The sequence below is a fragment of the Tupaia chinensis genome, unplaced genomic scaffold (genome assembly GCF_000334495.1).
Source record: "Tupaia chinensis unplaced genomic scaffold, TupChi_1.0 Scaffold000159_1, whole genome shotgun sequence".
NCBI lineage: Eukaryota > Metazoa > Chordata > Mammalia > Scandentia > Tupaiidae > Tupaia > Tupaia belangeri.
This window is the reverse complement of record NW_006159630.1, coordinates 2,435,408-2,452,820: the sequence shown is the minus strand read 5'-3', so window position 1 is coordinate 2,452,820 and position 17,413 is coordinate 2,435,408. Positions and strand designations below refer to the sequence as shown.

At 59.1% G+C, this 17,413-nt stretch overlaps 1 protein-coding gene across 1 annotated transcript in view; it reads left to right on the top strand.

The window, feature by feature from the left end:
- Positions 1-17,413, top strand: part of CCDC40 (coiled-coil domain 40 molecular ruler complex subunit) — a 43,758-nt gene that overhangs the window by 8,722 nt on the left and 17,623 nt on the right. Inside the window, 7 exon segments of the mRNA XM_006145676.1 lie at positions 214-389; positions 1,086-1,380; positions 10,155-10,312; positions 10,470-10,592; positions 13,809-13,930; positions 16,364-16,607; positions 16,705-16,887. Of these exon segments, the coding sequence (XP_006145738.1) occupies positions 214-389; positions 1,086-1,380; positions 10,155-10,312; positions 10,470-10,592; positions 13,809-13,930; positions 16,364-16,607; positions 16,705-16,887 (1,301 nt within the window).

Genomic DNA, 17,413 nt, shown 5'->3' with positions numbered 1-17,413 from the left:
CACGATCACGCTGGCAGAGCACGCCTCGTCTGCCGTTGGCGTGGGAGCCTGTCCATGGAGTGCAGAGTCACAAGCAAGTGACACCCCGAATGCCGCTCTGAACCCCAAGGCGCTATTCGTGGTGTGAGGCTGGAGATGGCTCTGGTAGGCCTCCCAGAGGGGACACCTGAGCACACCTCCGCCAGTCCCCCACGTTCACTGTCCCTGCTGTAGGCCCTCCGGGGGAGCCTGAGGCCCACCCCAGTGAGGAAGCCCAGCCAGCCGGCTTCCTGGACAGGATCCAACAGTTGAGCCCCGAGGACTTGGCCATGGCAGACAGAGCAGAGTCAGAGGGCAGCGACGAGGCGGATGCCGGCAGGCCCCAGCTGATTGTCCTGGACCCGGACCACGTAAGAAGCAGCCTTCCGGGCAGATGCACGTGAGCTGGGACCCGCGTCTGCCCGGGACCCCCACAGCCCTCTGACTCCCAGACACGCTGGCCAGCGCCGAGCCCGGGCTTTGCAGAGCACGTTCTCTGTGGCCATGACCTGCTTCAGCCTCTCGGGGCAGTCGCCGGCCGCTCTCGGTGGCAGGGCTGTCCCAGCTTAGTGGGATGCTGAGCAGTGTCGCTGGCCTCCTCTCCCACCTCCAGCTGTGACCACCAAAAACGTCTGCAAACATCTCAGAACCCTGGGGTGGGAGTTGGGCAGAATCGCCCCACCAGGAGCCTCTGCCTCGGGTGACCAGGCTGCATTCCTCTTCCACCCACTGGCACACGGCAAAGGCCGTCGTGGTTTGACTAACCCGTCTGGAAGGCTGTGGGAGAACGCTGTGGCAGCATCTGGGCTGCTGTGCCTCAGCCCGTTCTGGCCTCTGTAAACCAGGGCGGCTGCCTTGTTCTCATCATTTCGCCCAAACATGCCTGCGGCTCTGCAGGGCCTGGGGCGAGACCGCAGATGCCTTTCATCTGTGGCTTCCAGGGTCAGACCCCAGGCAGAAGTGGGAGCAGCCAGCAGGGTGGGCACCCCTGCACCCTCCCCAGGCTCTGGCCCCGGGGTAAGGCCTGCAAGGCCAGGAGAGTGACGGGTAACTCTCCCTCGCGTTAGCCCCTGATGGCGAGGTTCCAGGCCGCCCTGAAGAGCTACCTCAGCCGCCAGATGGAGAAGACGAAGCGGGAGCTCCAGGAGCTGGTGCGTATGGCCCCCCGCCCGGCCCCCCGCCCTAGTGGGGCCCCCTGACCCCCGCCCTTCTCTTTGGCAGCACGTGGCCACCAAGCAAAGCCCCCCCCCCCCCGCCACTCCATGGCCGGCTGGGAGAGGCGGCAGCAGGAGGAGGAGCTGCAGCGCTTCCGCGCGCTCCACTCCAAGACCTGTGCAGCCGCCAGCGACGAGCGCCGCAAGTGTAAGGCCGCTCCCTGCACCACTGGGTCCCGCGTGTGCGTCCCCACGGGCGTCCCATGTGCACCTGACAGCCGTCCTATCCCCACATGCGATGTCCCTCCGGTCATCTTGTCCCCACATCTGTGTGACAGCCCCCATCCCTGCCCCCACATGCATGTGTCCCCTGGCCATCGCATCCCCACGCGCATATGACAGCCCCATCGCGTTCTCACACGCGTGCATCCTCCTGGGCCTGTGGACCCCGTGGGGCTTCCCCTGTGTCTGGGTGTCCTTGCCGTCATGTCCCCACGTACATGCTCCCTGTGTGGCTTCATGGGGCAGCAAGAAAAGCGAGCTCTGTGTGCGTCCTGGAGGGGCCTCCGCCCATCGCAGGGAGGGAAGCACACATGCTCGTGGGTGACGCAAATCAGGCCAGGTGGCCGCTGTGACCTGAGGACCAGGAGAGCCCGGAGGGGCCTGGGCGGCAGTCCCCATGGCGAGCCAGGCAGTGAGAGCCCAGTGGGCGTGGGCAAGGCTGTGGGCTGGGCCCACGGCGCTGGGCCAGGCAACCCAAGGCTTTGTGTGCACACGAGGAGAGTGGCCAGGGTGGACCAGACAAGACGGTCGGGCGATGGTACAGTGCACGGACCTTCGCCACCAAAGCAGTGCCCTGGGACAGAGGGAAGGAGTGGTGTCAGGGAACTGCGGCTTCCCAAGACAGGGACGACACTTCGTTCCCGTGCTCTCCGACGTGTCCAACTTTTCTGTATCAACCCTGTGTTACTTTATTTATGATTATGACATTATTAGTTTTAGTTTGTTATAGGACGTGCTCACTGGAGAGAGACAGAATGAGAGGGAAAGTGAGAAATCACCCCCAACTTCTTCATTCTCCCCCCGGTATTTTGGGCACATTCGCACGCACTCCTGAGGTGTTTTCCAAGCTGTCGGGTCTGGGACTCGAACAGTAAAGCTGGCCGTGTGAGACCCAGCCTTAACCTCCACGCCACCTGCTGGTGGTTATTTCCCATTTTAATGAGGGAATAGCAACAGAATCTGCAAGAAAACAGAATGCTCCTGCAGCTGCTTGGAAAGAGATACTCGGACGTGGGGCAGTCCTGGAGAGGTCTCTGGACTTCGCAGTTGGGCTAAGCGGGTGTTTGTGAGGATCCTCCCCCGGACTCCAGAGTAACAGGAAGCGCCAGTGAGAGAGGAGCTGGGCCAGCACCCTGAAGTAAGGAGCCCGCTCTCCGGACGGAGCGGCGCTTGGACCTGCCGAGAGGGGACACGGGGCCGGCCCCGCCCGCAGCCCTGCAGTGAGGTGGGAGCTGTGGGGTGAGCACACCCGGCATTGGGGTAGGTGCTCCCGAGGAGGCGGGACCCTGTGCTCTTGGGAGATGAGGGAGGGCCAGAACCCCGCGGCCGAGCCGGCTGCCCGGACAGCCGTGCTCCTCCTCGGCCTGACGCCTGGGTGGCCGTCCAGGCCTCACTTCGCGCTGCAGCCACATCACTGCTCCTTCAGGGGGACTTGGAGCTTGGTGCCCTGCGGGTGCCCACGGTCACCTGCCTCACCCAGGAGGAGGCAAAGCCACACACAGGCCCTGGACAGCAGCAAGGATGGGCTCGGCGGCTGGAGAGCACGCTGCTCCCGGCCTGGCCTGATCCAGGGACAGGTGAGAGTGTGAGCGGGCACCAGCTGGTGTCGGCCCGGGAGTGCGGAGGGCATGCTGGGCAGGCGAGCATGCAGGGCTCGGAGAACGGCCTGGAACTGAACAGTACGATGCCGCCCAGACAGAAAGGCGCTCGAGAGACAGGCTTGGCACGCTGCAGGCCGGGTTAAAGAGGTCTCCCAGGATTCGGGTAAACCTCCCACGCCAGGTGTTTCCAGAAGGAGACGGGACAGGGTGCCAGGTCCAGGGAACTCGATCTGTGAGACAGGGATTTTGGGGCGAGAGGCAGCAGCCCAGGGCCTGGGGAGCCTGTGAGTGCAGGAAGGACAGCTTCAGCTGTGAAGGTGCGTGGGGCTGCTCAGCCAGAGGGAAAGCCGACGCCAAGACGTGTGGGCAGCCTTTGAATTGCGAAATTGCGAAGGACCAGCAGATGGCATCATGATTATGCTGGACTCCCACATAGTTGACCACAGTTCAAGTCCTGGACCCGGCAGTTTAGAACTCACGTGGGGCACGTGTGCCTGTGTCCCCAAAATCCCGAGAGGAGAATGGAGAAGGGATGGCAGCATGGCCATCCCCCAGGGGTGGTTTCTTGATTTCTGTGGTTCTGTCTCTGGCGAGCACACGGGCTTATAGCCAAGGAGACGGCGAAGGCACTGCAGGCCTCCGGCAGGGTGACAGTGGCTGCGGACTGAGCTGCTTTTATTTACGATTATTTTTTAATTGCTATAGGGCACATCTGCTCAGCAGAGAGAGACAGGGGGAAGGGTACTTGCACACGCGGCCAGCCTATTTTGTCAAGCTGCCTTAACCACTAGGCCACAGGACCAGCCCTGGGTGTTCTTCGGTCAGGCCTCCACTGGCCGCCCTTTGGAGGAGCCCGGGGAGAGCCCCCATCAGGACTCAGTCCAGTCTAGGTTTCCAGTTTTTTCCTGGGAAGGGCTGCATAGCATCTGTTTCTTGTTTTTTTTTTTTTTTTTTTTTTAATTTTAACTTTCTTCTTTCCTTTTTCTTTTGTTTTGCGTTCCTTCGTGTTTTAAGTCTTCCAGAGAATTCTAACGTGCAGCCAGGGCTGGACATTGCAGATGGTATGTGTAAATAGCCACCCTTGTGGTGCTTACAGAGTTCTAAGGCAAAACGACAAACAAGGAGCCAGCAGGTGGCGTGGTGGTTAAGGTGCTGGACTCCCACACAGCTGACCGCGGTTCAAGTCCCAGGCCCAGAGACTTGAAAACTCACACCAGGCACATGTGTGTGCCCAAAATCCCTAGAGGAGAATGCAGGAGAAGGGACTGCCGCGTGGCCATCCCCCTGGGGCTGACTTCGCTGTCTCTCTCTCTGATGACATGTTCCCTATGACAAACGCTGTAAAAAAACTAATTGAAATAAAAGTGAACACTTAAAGAGAAAGGATAAAGAGGGGCCCAGGGTCGCAGCAGTTACAGGCTGTCGCACGTGACGACGGGGAGGTCTCCGTGGGAACACTGCCGGGGGAGCCAGGCCACGTGTGGTGTTGTCCGTGCTCCACGAACGAGACTGAAACACGCTCTTCGTGCAGCTGCAGAGGGCCGACGGCCCAAAGGGCGCGGAAGAAGGAATGGACAAAGACGAGAAGCCGAAGCCGCGGGTGGAAAAGTGAAAACTGACTTGATAAATAAAACTGCCGGTTTCCTAGGTGACCTCGTAGACGCCCGGCATGTGAACAGACGGCGCCAAGGAGGACGCACGAGAAGCCACTCGGAGGGACAATTCGGAGGGTGGTTATTTCGAGAACGTGGCTGTGCTGATTTCATCGTTGAAGAAATCGAACCTCTGGCCACTAATCTCACATCCCTGCAAGTACCAGAATTTGAGATGTTTGTTCCTTCAAAAACAGACACTTGCATGTTACTCGACCCTCCAGGAGGTAGAGACTTAGGGGACCCTCCCTGGCTTGCAACGCCACAGCAGACAGCCAACACTGACAGCGTGCGACCCGGGGATGGTACAGCAGGCCACGCGGGGTGAGCATCCCACGTAAAACACCTGCAGACAGGCCTGGCGGTGCTGCAACAGCAACACGTGACGTTTGTCAGGGCAGTCCCACATGGGGAGGTGCCCAGTTCAAACCCGGGGGCCTCTCTGAGTCCAGCAGGCATGAGCCTGTCCCATGATGCAGGGCCAGCTGAGCCTGGCATGGACGCAGGGTGGAAATCCTGCTGGGGGTGCGTGCTCTCTCTCTCTCTCTCTCTCTTGCTCATGGAAGAAATAAAAACAAAACAGAACTTGCAAAAACATACATTGTAGCAAATTAAGTTCAGCAATTTTTTTTTTTAGAGAGATTTTTGCTATAGGGCATGGTGCTCGCTGGAGAGACAGAGAGACAGAAAGTGAGAAATCACCACTACCAGGGGGATGGCCACACTGTGATCCCTTCTCCATCCTCCTCTTCTCAGGATTTTGGGTATGCAGGCACACAAGCCTGGCATGAGTTTTAAGCTGCTAGGTCTGGGACTTGAGCTGAGGTTGATTACATGGGAGTACAGCAATGTAACCATTATGTCATCCACTAATCCCCGATTTTATTTTTAATTGATAGTGAAGAAGTAGGGACACCATTTCTGTCCTGACTCCCAAAGACAGTTATGCTAGGCTCCCTTCTCCATCCTCCTCTTCCACTACCGGGGGGATGGCCATGCCACAGTCCCTTCTCCATCCTCCTCTTCCACTCCCGGGGGGATGGCCACACTGCAATCCCTTCTCCATCTCCTCTTCCACCAGCGGGGGGATGGCCACACTGCAATCCCTTCTCCATCCTCCTCTTCCACTACTGGGGGGATGGCCACACTGCAGTCCCTTCTCCATCTCCTCTTGGGATTCTGGGCATGCGTGTGTGCTCAGTGTGATTTTCAGAACGCCAGGTCTGGGACTCCGTGCGTATGTGCCCAGAATCCCATAAGGAGAACAGAGGAGGGTTGCAGCATTTCTCACATCAGGCCGTGAGTTCTCGCTTTCCCTCTCTCCAGTGAGCACATGCGCCTTATGGCGAAAATCTTTCTTCTTTTTACTTCAGAATTTAACTATTGCAAACCACATAAAGGTACGGGTTGCATTTTTAAATTGTTAAGAATGTTTTTAACCATTTGGCCATCAGAAAAATAAATACTTAGATCCCTATTTCACACTATACCCGAAACAAGTTCCAGGTACGGTAAGGATCTCTGGAGACCGCAGAAGCATGAGGAGATGGGAGGCGGGATTTTTCCTCACCTGGGGGGAAGGCTCGCGAAGCAAGACATGAGGTACAAGACCAGGAGGAGTTGGGCAGGTTCGATCTCATGAAGGAGCACGACCGTCGAGAAGCGTGGTGAAGTAAAAAGCAAACGCAGACTGGCAAAAAACTAACATTCAGGACAACATCCATGTTTTCTGTATCTGTTTTCTGTTGCCACATACAAACTGCCCAGACTCTGGGGTCTCCAACAGCCCCCATTTGTGTATTAGCTCAAGCCCTGCAGGTGAGGAGTCTGCCTGGCCTGTCTAGGTTCCCTGACATCAGGTGTGGGCTGGCCGAGTTCTCGGACGTGCTGGGGAAAGCATGCTTCTAGCGCTCTCATGCTGTCGGCAGAATCGCTCCCTGGTCTGCCTCGGTCCCTGGGTCCCTGCTTCCTCCTGGTTACCAGCAGGGGCTGCTCTCAGCTCCCCCAGGACACCCATACTCCGGGGCAGGTGGCCCCCTTCATCTTTAAGCCGGACATGGAAAATTTCTCCCTCCTCCACTGCTCTGGACCTGCCCTCCTGCTGCCGACTGGAGAAGGTGCTGCGTGGAAAGAGCTCCCTGCTAGGTCAGGCCCACCTGGCCGGTCCACTCTGCCACTGTGGGGTAGCTCGGGGACAGAGGGCACGAGAGCTGGCTTTACATTCTGCCGCCAAGTTATCACATGAAGAGCTGTAGGAGCCGGCCAGTAAAGGCTGGTGCTCCAGTAGAGTGCCCAGGGTACTGGCCAGCAATTCAGGGAGAGAGAGCAGCGGGTCCTCAAACTGTGGAAAAGGCTTACCTTCACACGGTTAAAGAAACGATGATTCAGAACCGGAAACAGGAAGGAAGAAACGGGGTTGGAGTGGGCGCCCTCAGGGCAGTGTGGACACACAGTCTCGCTCGCCAAGGTGGCAGGAGGAGTCAGTCTGCACGGGCCAGACAGCTTCGACCACGGAAACCCACTGTCTCCTGACCCTGCCGCAGGTCCGGCTCCTCGCCGGCCTGCAGACAGCGTCCGCTCCTGCATCTTCACATGGGACTCCATCTCTGCCATGGGGACACTTGCGGGCTGAATCGGGACCTGCCCGGCAGCGTCTCGCCTGACTCACCTCCACAGGCTCACCAGCAGTCGCACTGCAGGGTGCATGGGCTGCACTGCGAGCCCAGCTCCCTCCGGGACGGCGGTCACCACGGTGTCCTCAGGGCCACTGGCGGGAGCTTCTCCCAAACACTGTGCGCACACTTGTGTACAACCTCTCCACGTGAAGGAACTGACTCAAAAGATCATCGTTCAAATGTGCAAAGCCGCGTCGGGGCAGTGCTGGAGTGGACCACAGAGCAGAGAGCCAGAAGAGAACAAGAGAGGAGGAGGCCGGGAGGCCCGAGCCAGCGGCAGGTGGCCTAGTACACTTGGCTATGCGTGGGGACAGAATGGCCTAGTACACTTGGCTTTGCGGGGGGACAGAAACAAGAAGTCGTGGAAGAAAAATGTCCAACTTTGGAGAGAGCCATAAACCCACGGAGCCAAGAGGCGCAACAAACCCCGAGGACAGGACAAGGAAAGCCACCGAGCACGTCACCGTCAGGTTGGTCAAAAGCAGTGAGGAAGAAGCCTGACCACAGCAGGGAAAAGGCCCAGGTGTTTACAGAGGAGCCCCCCATCTCCAGCCGGCCCTGTTCTCTCCACCACGGCAACCGCTCTCCTGCCCCAGCTCCCGCCCGCCCCCGCCCCACTCTCCACTGTGATTCTTACCCCAGCCGGCGCGGGTGTCTTCTCTGGCACAACCCAGCATCCAATGTTCGGCAGCAGTCTCGGATTTTAAAAGCCAGGCAGCTGGCTCCCACACGGACAACCACAGTTCCAGTCCTGGGCCCAGTGGTTTGAAAATTACACTGGGCATGTATGCATGCCTGCCCCAGAGCCCGAGAGGGGAATGGAGAAGAGACAATGAAGGCGATGGCCCACTCTCTCTCTCCCGCTCTCCCCCTGTCTCCCTCTCTCCCTTTCTCTCTCCCGCTCTCCCCCTCTCTCCCTACCTCTCTCCCTCTCTCTTCCCGCTCTCCCCCTGTCTCCCTCTCTCCCGCTCTCCCCCTGTCTCCCTCTCTCCCGCTCTCCCCCTGTCTCCCTCTCTCCCGCTCTCCCCCTGTCTCCCTCTCTCCCGCTCTCCCCCTGTCTCCCTCTCTCCCGCTCTCCCCCTGTCTCCCTCTCTCCCGCTCTCCCCCTGTCTCCCTCTCTCCCGCTCTCCCCCTGTCTCCCTCTCTCCCGCTCTCCCCCTGTCTCCCTCTCTCCCTCTGTCTCCCTCTCTCTCTTTTTCTCCTGTGAGCACATATGCCCCATAGCAGACTTTAAAAATTAAAAAATGGGAACCAGCAGATGGCCTGGTGGTTACATCACTGGACTCCCACACGGCCAACCACGGTCTGGGTCCTGAACTCAGCGGCTTGAAACTCACGCCAGGAGCATGTGTGTACATGCCTAAAATCCCAGAAGAGAATGGAGAAGGGACTGTGGCATGGCCGTACCCTCCGGGCGGTGAATTCTCACTTTCTGTGTCTCAGGAGAGGGCATGCATCCTCTAGCAAAAATCTAAAAAGATGCTAGTAACTCAATCAATGTTAAATGAAAACTCTTCCAGGTTTAAGCACTACCCTTTGAGAACGCCTGACTCCAATACATTGTTTACCCAGGAAACTTTTCATCTACATTTCCCCTTTCTGTTTGGACCCGTCCGCTGAAAATGGAGTGCCCTGTGCAGTGTGCGAACGGTGACTGGGGTGTCGCACCTGAACCACGGGGCTTCGAGCTGCAGAGGTCTAGCTCAGGGGCATGGCTGAAGGAGTTGATCCTCTGAGTTTGGTCTCTTGTGAGAGCACTAACAAAAATCTGTTATCAATGGGACCAGCAGTTGGTGTGGCTATGTCGCTGGACTGCAGTTCAAGTCCCGGGCCCAGTGGCTTAAACTCACACCAGGTGCGTGTGCGTGCGTGCCCAAGATGCCGAGAGGAGAATGGAGGAGAAGGGATTGTGGCGTGGCCATCCCTCCTGGGGGGTGATTTCTCACTCTCTGTCTCTCTGTCTGTCTTTCTGGCAAGCGACTGCGCCCTATAGCAAAAATGTCTCAAAAAAAAAAGAAGAAAAATCTGTTACCAGAGTCTCAGTAGGGACGGAGCAGAGGGCTCATCCCCCAGCCCAGTGTCACCCTCCACCCTTTTGGTCTGCAGTATTCATGGTTACGCCAGCTCAGGGCCTCGGTGGGGCTCGGCCGACCCTTCCCGCTTTGATTTCTTTTCAAGGGACTTAGAACTTAGAATTCTAAGACTGATGGCCTTGGGGGCCAGCAAGTGGCATGGTGGTTAAGGCCCTGGATCCCATATGCTGACTGCAGTTCGACTCCCAGGTCAGGCAGCTCGAAAATTACACAAGGTGTATGTGCGAGCATGACCAAAACCCCAAGAGGAAAAGGGATTGTGGCATGGCCATCCCCCCAGGGGTGATTTCTCACTTTCCCTGTCCGTCTCCAGACTGTGCACGTGTTTAATGGCAAATACTAAACAACCAGATCGCTGTCCTTGGGGTGTGAGAGACCTAGCAAGTGGGTGGGGACCTTATAACTCCAGCAGCATTCCAGTACACCCTCAGACTGGGAGTCCTTAATGGGAGCATTCGGGGTGAGCCGCGGCCATCCGTGGCCATCAGTTACACATACGTCTGCCTCTTCTGTTACTCCGGTTAGGTGGTAAATTCTTTGATGGCAAAGCCCAGGTCTTTGCAGCTTAAAAGCAGTTCCCAATCTTAGCCTGGATGGCAGGGGCCACTGGGGGCTGTTCCCTCCTGGCCGCAGGCCACGTGAGAAGGCCGGCCGGTGAGGAATGCTCGCTGTCCCACAGTGGCGGCCCTGCAGACCGAGCTGGAGAGCCTGGCCCTGCACCTCTTCTACATGCAGAACATCGACCAGGACGTGCGTGACGACATCCGTGTGATGAGGCAGGTGGTGAAGAAGGCGGAGGCAGAGAGGGTGCGGGCCGAGACCGAGAAGAAAAAGCAGGTACTTAGACCTCGCGTGGCCCGGGTCCCCCTCCGCTGCTGTTCAGGAAGGCGCCGGGCATGGCCGCGCAGAGAGCGCCACTGGTGCAGAGGGCCAGGCGGTGGAGATCGGCCTGGAGGCGCACCAGGTCCTGGCTGGAACTCCCCCCCGTCCCCAGGACCTATACGTGGACCAGCTCACCACCAGAGCCAACCAGCTGGAAGAGGACATCGCCCTGTTCGAGGCCCAGTACGCGGCCCAGGTGGAGGACACCCGGGGGCTGCGGAAGGTGGTGAGCGAGGTAAGAGCACCCGGGTGGGACGAGGTGGACGCACCCCTTTAGTGCCACTACGCCTGGCACTGTGGTACTTCCCAGACGTGCCACGTGTCTGCCCGGTGAGCCCGAAGCTCCCGAAGGGGAGCACGGGGAATGTCTGGCCATCCCGGTGCTGGGTCCCGGTAGATACTGGTGGGTTGATGGCCAGTGTTTTACTCCAAGACAGCCAGCGGGTGGGTTAGGTCTACTGGGGGCCAGTCAAGCGGCGTGGTGGTTAAGGCAGCTGGGTCACACACGGCTGACTTTGCAGTTCAAGTCCCGACTTGGCCACTTGAAAATCACGCTGGGCACATGTATGCGTGCCCAAACACCCACGAGGAGAATGGGAGAGAAGGGATTGTGGTGTGGACATCCCCCCGGGGGTGACTTCTCTCCCCGCAGCAAGCACATGCACCCAACAGCAAAGAAAAAAGAGTCCTCCAGGGATTCAGGCTTTTCTCCCCTAGTGCCCCGGTGCCGGCTCGCTGGGGGACCCTCGGCAGACTCCGTAGCCGACGGTGGGCTCTGCCCGCGGGGAGGGCAGGTGGAGTTCCAGGGTCACAAGTGCCCACCTCTCGTGCCTGAGTGCCTCTGGCATGTGTTCTGACCGTCTTGGGACAAAAAGATCAATTATGTAAACTAGCTGGTCCTTGAATTCGTCTGGAAAATGAGTGAGGAGGGCTAGCCAAGGGTTATTCTGCGAAGGAAGAGTCGCACAGAGCGGCCACAGCCCCAGGGTCTGGGGTTGAGGGTGTCCCAAGATGTGGGACTCCCCAGGCTAAGCCCGAGCGAGTCCTGGACAGAGCCACCTGGCAGTCACCTGAGCACAGCCCTCCAGATGTCACATCCCGCAGCAGGGCCCGGGGCTCAGTCCTGGAGTGACGGGACCCAGGGTGGAGAGAAGAGCCTCAGAGGCCAATGGGAGCCCCGGAACAGGCAAAGGTCACCCAGCACGTGGAAGCCGGTAAACCACCTGTGAGCAGGGCGGGGGGGTCCCCACAGTGCCAGGACATTGGCTTCACTGTTTGGGGAAAAACGAGATTCAGTCTTTTCCTCATACCAGACATGAAAATAAATTACAGATGGGACCAAGCCCTGACACAGGGAGAGAGCAGAAGTACCGATGTGCCCCGGGCTGCAGAAGCTGTTATGTTGTGATTTGGGTTTTTGAAGAGAGATTTTTGCTATAGGGCACGTGCGCTCGCCAGAGAGACAGAGAGAGATGGAGACAGAAAGCAAGAAATCACCCCCAGGGGGGATGGCCACGCCGCAATCCCTTCTCCTCCATTCTCCTCTCGGGATCTTGGGCACGCATGCACACGTGCCCGGTGTGAGTTTAAGCCACCGGGCCCAGGACTCGAACTGCAGTCAACTACGTGGGAGTCCTGAGACGTAACCATTTCTCCATCTGCTGGTCCCAGGAGAGGCTGTTTTAAGCATGACACCGGAACATTCGCCCTGGAAGTACCAAGAGGGTGGACCACTCGGTAACCACTTCTGTAGATTAGGGAAGCCTGAGCCAAACGGGCTGTGGCGGCCTCAGGGAGACGGGCTGGCACCGGCAGTTGTCGGGGTGTGCAGAGTCACCGGGAGCCAGCGAGAGGTGCCTGTGGGTGCCATGTGCTGGACGCTGCGGTCCCATGTTCTCAGTGTCTGCACCTCAGCTGTCCAAGCTGGCCAGCAGCCCTGGGGGGCATGGCAGGAAGTCTCCCCGCCCCACTGACCGGCCCCCACGGGTGCTCTGTGGGAGGAGCCTGCAGCTGCGGTCCCTGCTCACCGCCCTGGCTGTCACTGTGGGCAGCTCGGGGCCAGCCAGTGGCCTCCGTGGTTAGCGGCTCACTTGGAACAGACCACGTCACAGTCACTCACGTCATTTGTGAGGGACGGGGCCAGCCCACAGCCTACTGGTAGGAGGAGCCGGATAGCACGAGGCCAGTGGTGGTGTGAGCCCTGGCCCCTGTGTGCCCCAAGTCCCGACAGGGCGGGGAACGGAGAAGGGGCCGTGGCGTGGCCACGTTCCACTGGTGTGCTTTCCCCCTTCCCTCTCCGCCTCTCTGGGGTGTGCACAGGCCCTCTGGCAAGTTAGAGATAATAGTAGGGCCAGGTGGTGGTGTGGTGGTTGAGGCGGCTGGCTCCCACATGGCGACTGTGCAGCTCAAGTCCCAGACCCACGGCTAGAAAACATGCGGGCGCACTGTGCCCAAACCCGAGAGGAGAATGGAAGAGGAGGGACTGTGGCGCGGCCATCCCCCCAGGGGCGATTCCTCCTTCTCTCCTCTCACCCTCTCTCTCCAGCGAACGTACATACCCTACAGCAAATTGTAAAATAACAATAATTTTAAAAACTAGATTTGTTTTTTTTCAACCCTGAAATTGGGAGTGAGGTCCGCAGGCGACGCCTCCCTTCCTGCGTGGCCCAGACCTCCCTCACCCTGTGCCATCAGGCGTGTGGTGAGTGCAGGCGCCCCGAGACCACCGGCTCCAGAGTCACCACGGTCCCACCGGGGTGAGCCCGAGGAGCATTCCGAAACCCCTCCACACGGCGCAGCGACGGAGGCTGTGCGGGCGTAGCACTGCAATCCACTGGACCCCACAGCCCCAGGAAGTGCGTCCCGCTGCTCCCATGTCCAGCTGGGAACACGCAGCCCGGTGCGGCAAAGCAAGCTGCCTGCCCAGAGCACAGCGTCATGGGGGCCACTGAGCCCTGACCCCTGCCTTAACCGCCACCCCTGAGCATGGATGACCTACCTGCCCCTCATGTTCAAGACCCTCCTTGACCCCAGCTGCACCCACACCACCTGCCGCAACCACCTTGCCCTCGCTGGTGCACGCCTGCATCCCTGTTCGCAGCTCCGGCAGGGCCCGCCCGCGCTCACATGACACCGGTCACTAAGGCACAGGCCTCCTCCTTGTACAGGCGGCCACACTCACCTTCAGGGCCAGGCCCACGGCAGGTGTCCCACCGGAGCCGCCGCCCCACCACCACCCCCGGCCCCTGTGCTGAGCACCACGGGCCTGAGCCGGGCTCACAGGGTGTTGGCAGTTTCTTTAAAACTTTGCCAAATCCCATGTCTACCTTGGACCGGTCCACGATGAACAGAGGGGGTGCAGGGCGGGGGCAGTCGGGGCCCTGGCGTCCTCTCGGCCTCAGCAGCAGCTGCGGTGACGATGCCGCTGGTGTAACCACGCTCTCGGCCGCAGGCCTGCATGGAGATTGACGCCGTCCACATGGAGAAGCACCGGATCCTGCAGCAGTGGGCCGCCAGCCTGGTGGGCATGAAGCGCCGCGACGAGGCGCTCAGGACCGTGCTGGAGGCGCTCAGGTACCAGGCGGCCGGGTCGAGGGCACAGGGGCAGGCAGCTGTGGGCGTGCCGGGCCAGGAGGTCCTCCCTCCCTCCAGGGCCAGCACCTGCAGCCCGTGGCCTCTCCTGGCATCCTGCAAGCTCCCTGCAGCTCGCCAAGATTCCTGAGTCCCTTAAGTCCTTTCCAGTGCTCTGTGGCACGTGCAGAAGCCAGGCTTTCTGCTCAGGTTTCCTGGGGGGAGTAAGGAGAGGCAGAGGCGGAGAGAAGGGGTGTTATCGGCCGATGAGCGTCTCTGAATCGCGGTCTCACCTCCTGAGCGTCCTGCTTTAATCCCCAAGGAGGAGAGGAGAGGCCCCTCTGGGACCCCTTTCTGTCACTCCTAGCAGAGGCGGCATGTAGACATGGCCGCCTTAATCCTCAAAACCATCCAGGGTGATGGGGTCTTGGGGCGTGCCCACCATGCCCCGGAGGTGCAGAGGTGCATGGGCCCAGCTGACGTCGCTGAAGGAGGCAAGGACGGGACGGCCGCGCCTCGGCATGGATGCGTGCATGCCCAGAATCTTATAGGATGGAGAAATGGAGGAGGAGAGGGTTGAGGCAGGACTGCACCCCTGAGTACCACTGGGGGGCACTCTCTCGCACTGTCTCTGCCAGTGCACCCTCTGCAAGTGAAAAACAGCTGGGGCCAGCAAACGGCAGAGTTAAGGTGCTGGACTCCCACAGGCTGACTATAGTTTGAGCCCCAGATCCGGCGGCATGAAACTCAGGCCAGGCACGTGTGTGTGTACTCAAAACCCCGAGGGGAGGATGGGGAAGGGATTGCGGCATGGCCAACCCCGAGGGGATGATTTCTCACTTTCTCTCTGTCGCTTCAGTGAGTCCAAGGGACCGACAGCAAATCTCTCCCCAGACGGCGTGTGCGTGTGTGTGTGCGTGTGCGTGTCTATTTCTGGACTCTCACGTTTCACTGATCCCGTCTGTTCCTTCACTAGTACGACATCGTGTTGATGACGGCTTTACAGAAAGCCTTGCAGTTAGCACGAGTCTGCGTTCTTTTACCGCTGTTTTAGCTATTCTGGGTCCTTACGGTCTCAAACGCACTTCAGGATTGGCTTGTCGACTTCTAGGGAAATGCCCACTGGGTCGGGAGTGCAACGCGCCGCTCACAGCGGACCGGGGACTGGCGTTGTGCTCCTGGCAGGTCAGTCGGGCTCCTGTCCCTATGTTTTACGGGGTGAATATTTATTGACACTCTGGTAAAATCAGAAAAAGACGACAACTGAAGAGCCTGACCGCGTACCAAGGAGGGCGGTTCGATCCCGGCACGCCGTCCTGAAGGACCTGAGCTGAGAAGAACTGAAAGGAGTTAGAGTTGTTTTGTTTTGTTTTGTTTTGGTTTGGTTTGGGTTTTTTTGAGAGGTTTTCGCTATAGGGCGCGTGCGCTCGCCAGACAGAGAGAGAGAGACAGAAAGCGTGAAATCACCCCCCAGGGGGGATGGTCACGCCGCAGTCCCTTCTCCATTCTCCTCTCCGGATCTTGGGCACGCACGCACACGCGCCAGGTATGAGTTTTAAGCCTCCGGGTCTGGGACATGAACTGCGGTCCACTACGTGGGAGTCCAGCGACATAGCCATTACGCTAACTGCTGGTTCCCTCTCATCCTTTTTTTCATTTTTAATTCACGATAGAGCATGTGCAAATGCACGTGAGAGTGAGAGCGAGGAGGAGCACGCTCCACGGGGTCTGGCGTTTGGTGACCTGGGATCTTCCTTCAGTCAGTCAAATCTTGAGCACATACGCACGTGCCCGGGTATTTCAGGCTCACCCACCTGGGGATGCAAACCATGGTGACCACCTGGGATCCGGCTTCTCTTGAGCAGTGCATGACCGCTGCGCCAGGAAGCCGGCCCGCTTCCACCCGCTTAATACCATCACACAGCAGCCGGGCTCCAGCACAGGGAGCACATCCAAACCACAGTGCACACAGCAGAAATTCAGATCCTGTTCCCAGCGCCTGTATTTGAAAGTTTCGTGTCGATTATGGGCATGCGCACGGCAGCATGCTGAGAGGAGAGTGGTAGGGCTTGTGGGGAGACTCACCTGCTGCCCCTCCAGACACGGCATTTTCCGTGGACTTCGGGCAAGTCACGCAGATGCACCGCGCAGCGCCCAGCCTGCACAGCGGGGCCGGTACTTCCTTCCCGGGGTTATCGTCATGACTGACGGAGACAGGCAGGTGCAGACCCCAGCACGATCTGCCTTAATCATGGTAGGACATAAGCTTTACTCTGGACTCCGGTGGGTATGCTTCCACTAACACACTGAAAAGAACACCAAGATTTGGCAGCTGGTGAGAGTCGGTTTGGTGCTTCTCACCCAGTGAACCTCACCCCAGCAGGCCACGGCGTGCACACGGGCCCTCCGGTGTCTAGCGCGTTCTCATTTCCGCAGAGAATGCCAGCACCAGGCCAAGTCCATGGATGGGGAGATTGAAGCCTATAAGAAGTCCATCATGAAGGAGGAGCAGAAGAACGAGAAGCTGGCCAGCATCCTGAACCGGGCCGAGACAGAAGCCAGCCTGATGCAGAAGCTGACCAGCCAGTGCTTGGCCAAGCAGGAGGCACTGCAGAACGAGTTCAACACCTACAGCCTCGCCCTGCAGAACTCCGAGGACGCCCTGAGCAAGGGCCAGCAGGTGCGCGGCCCTGCCCAGTAAGTCGCACCCCCGCAGCTGCAGCCGGCCCTCGCCAGTGCCGCTGTAAAACCACCCGCTCTGGGCTCTTCCCTCCCAGGAGCTCACGGTAGTGCTGGGAGAGTTGCAGACCGTCCAGCAGGCCATCCGCCAGGAGCTGGAGCAGAGGAAGAAGATGGAGGCCTCCATGATGGAGAAGCTGCAGGAGCACATGACCTCCAACAAGATGACCAAGTACTTCAACCAGCTCATCCTGCGGCTGCAGAAGGAGAAGACCAGCCTGGTAAGTTGGCTGGCCTTCCCAGGGCCAGGCCAGGCCAGAGCTCTCTGGAGCCGGGTCATACCAGCCCTCCCAGAGCCGGACCAGACCAGCACTCCCAGAGTTGGATCAGACTAGCATGGTGGGCCAGCCCTCCCCAGAGCCCAGGTCAGACCAGCGTGGTGGGCCAGCCCTCCCGAGCCCAGGTCAGACCAGCCTGGGAGGCCAGCCCCTCACCCAGACCTTCCAGAAACACTTCTTAAAATTTTAGTACATTGGGAACCAGCAGTTAGTGTAATGGCTACGTCGCTGGACTCCCACGTAGTCGACCACGGTTCCTGTCCCGGACCCGGTGGCTTAAAACTCACGCCAGGCATGTGTGCGTGTGTGCCCAAGATCCTGAGAGGAGCCCAGGGGTCTCGCTGTGCCCTGAGCTGTGACTGGCCCTTCTGTCCTTAGAGAATCAGTCTGTGCGTGAATTGCTTCCTTGTGTCTCTCTGGGGTGTGACCTGCTGTTGTCCCTGGCTCAGGCAGCCCCTCCCCCCGTTTG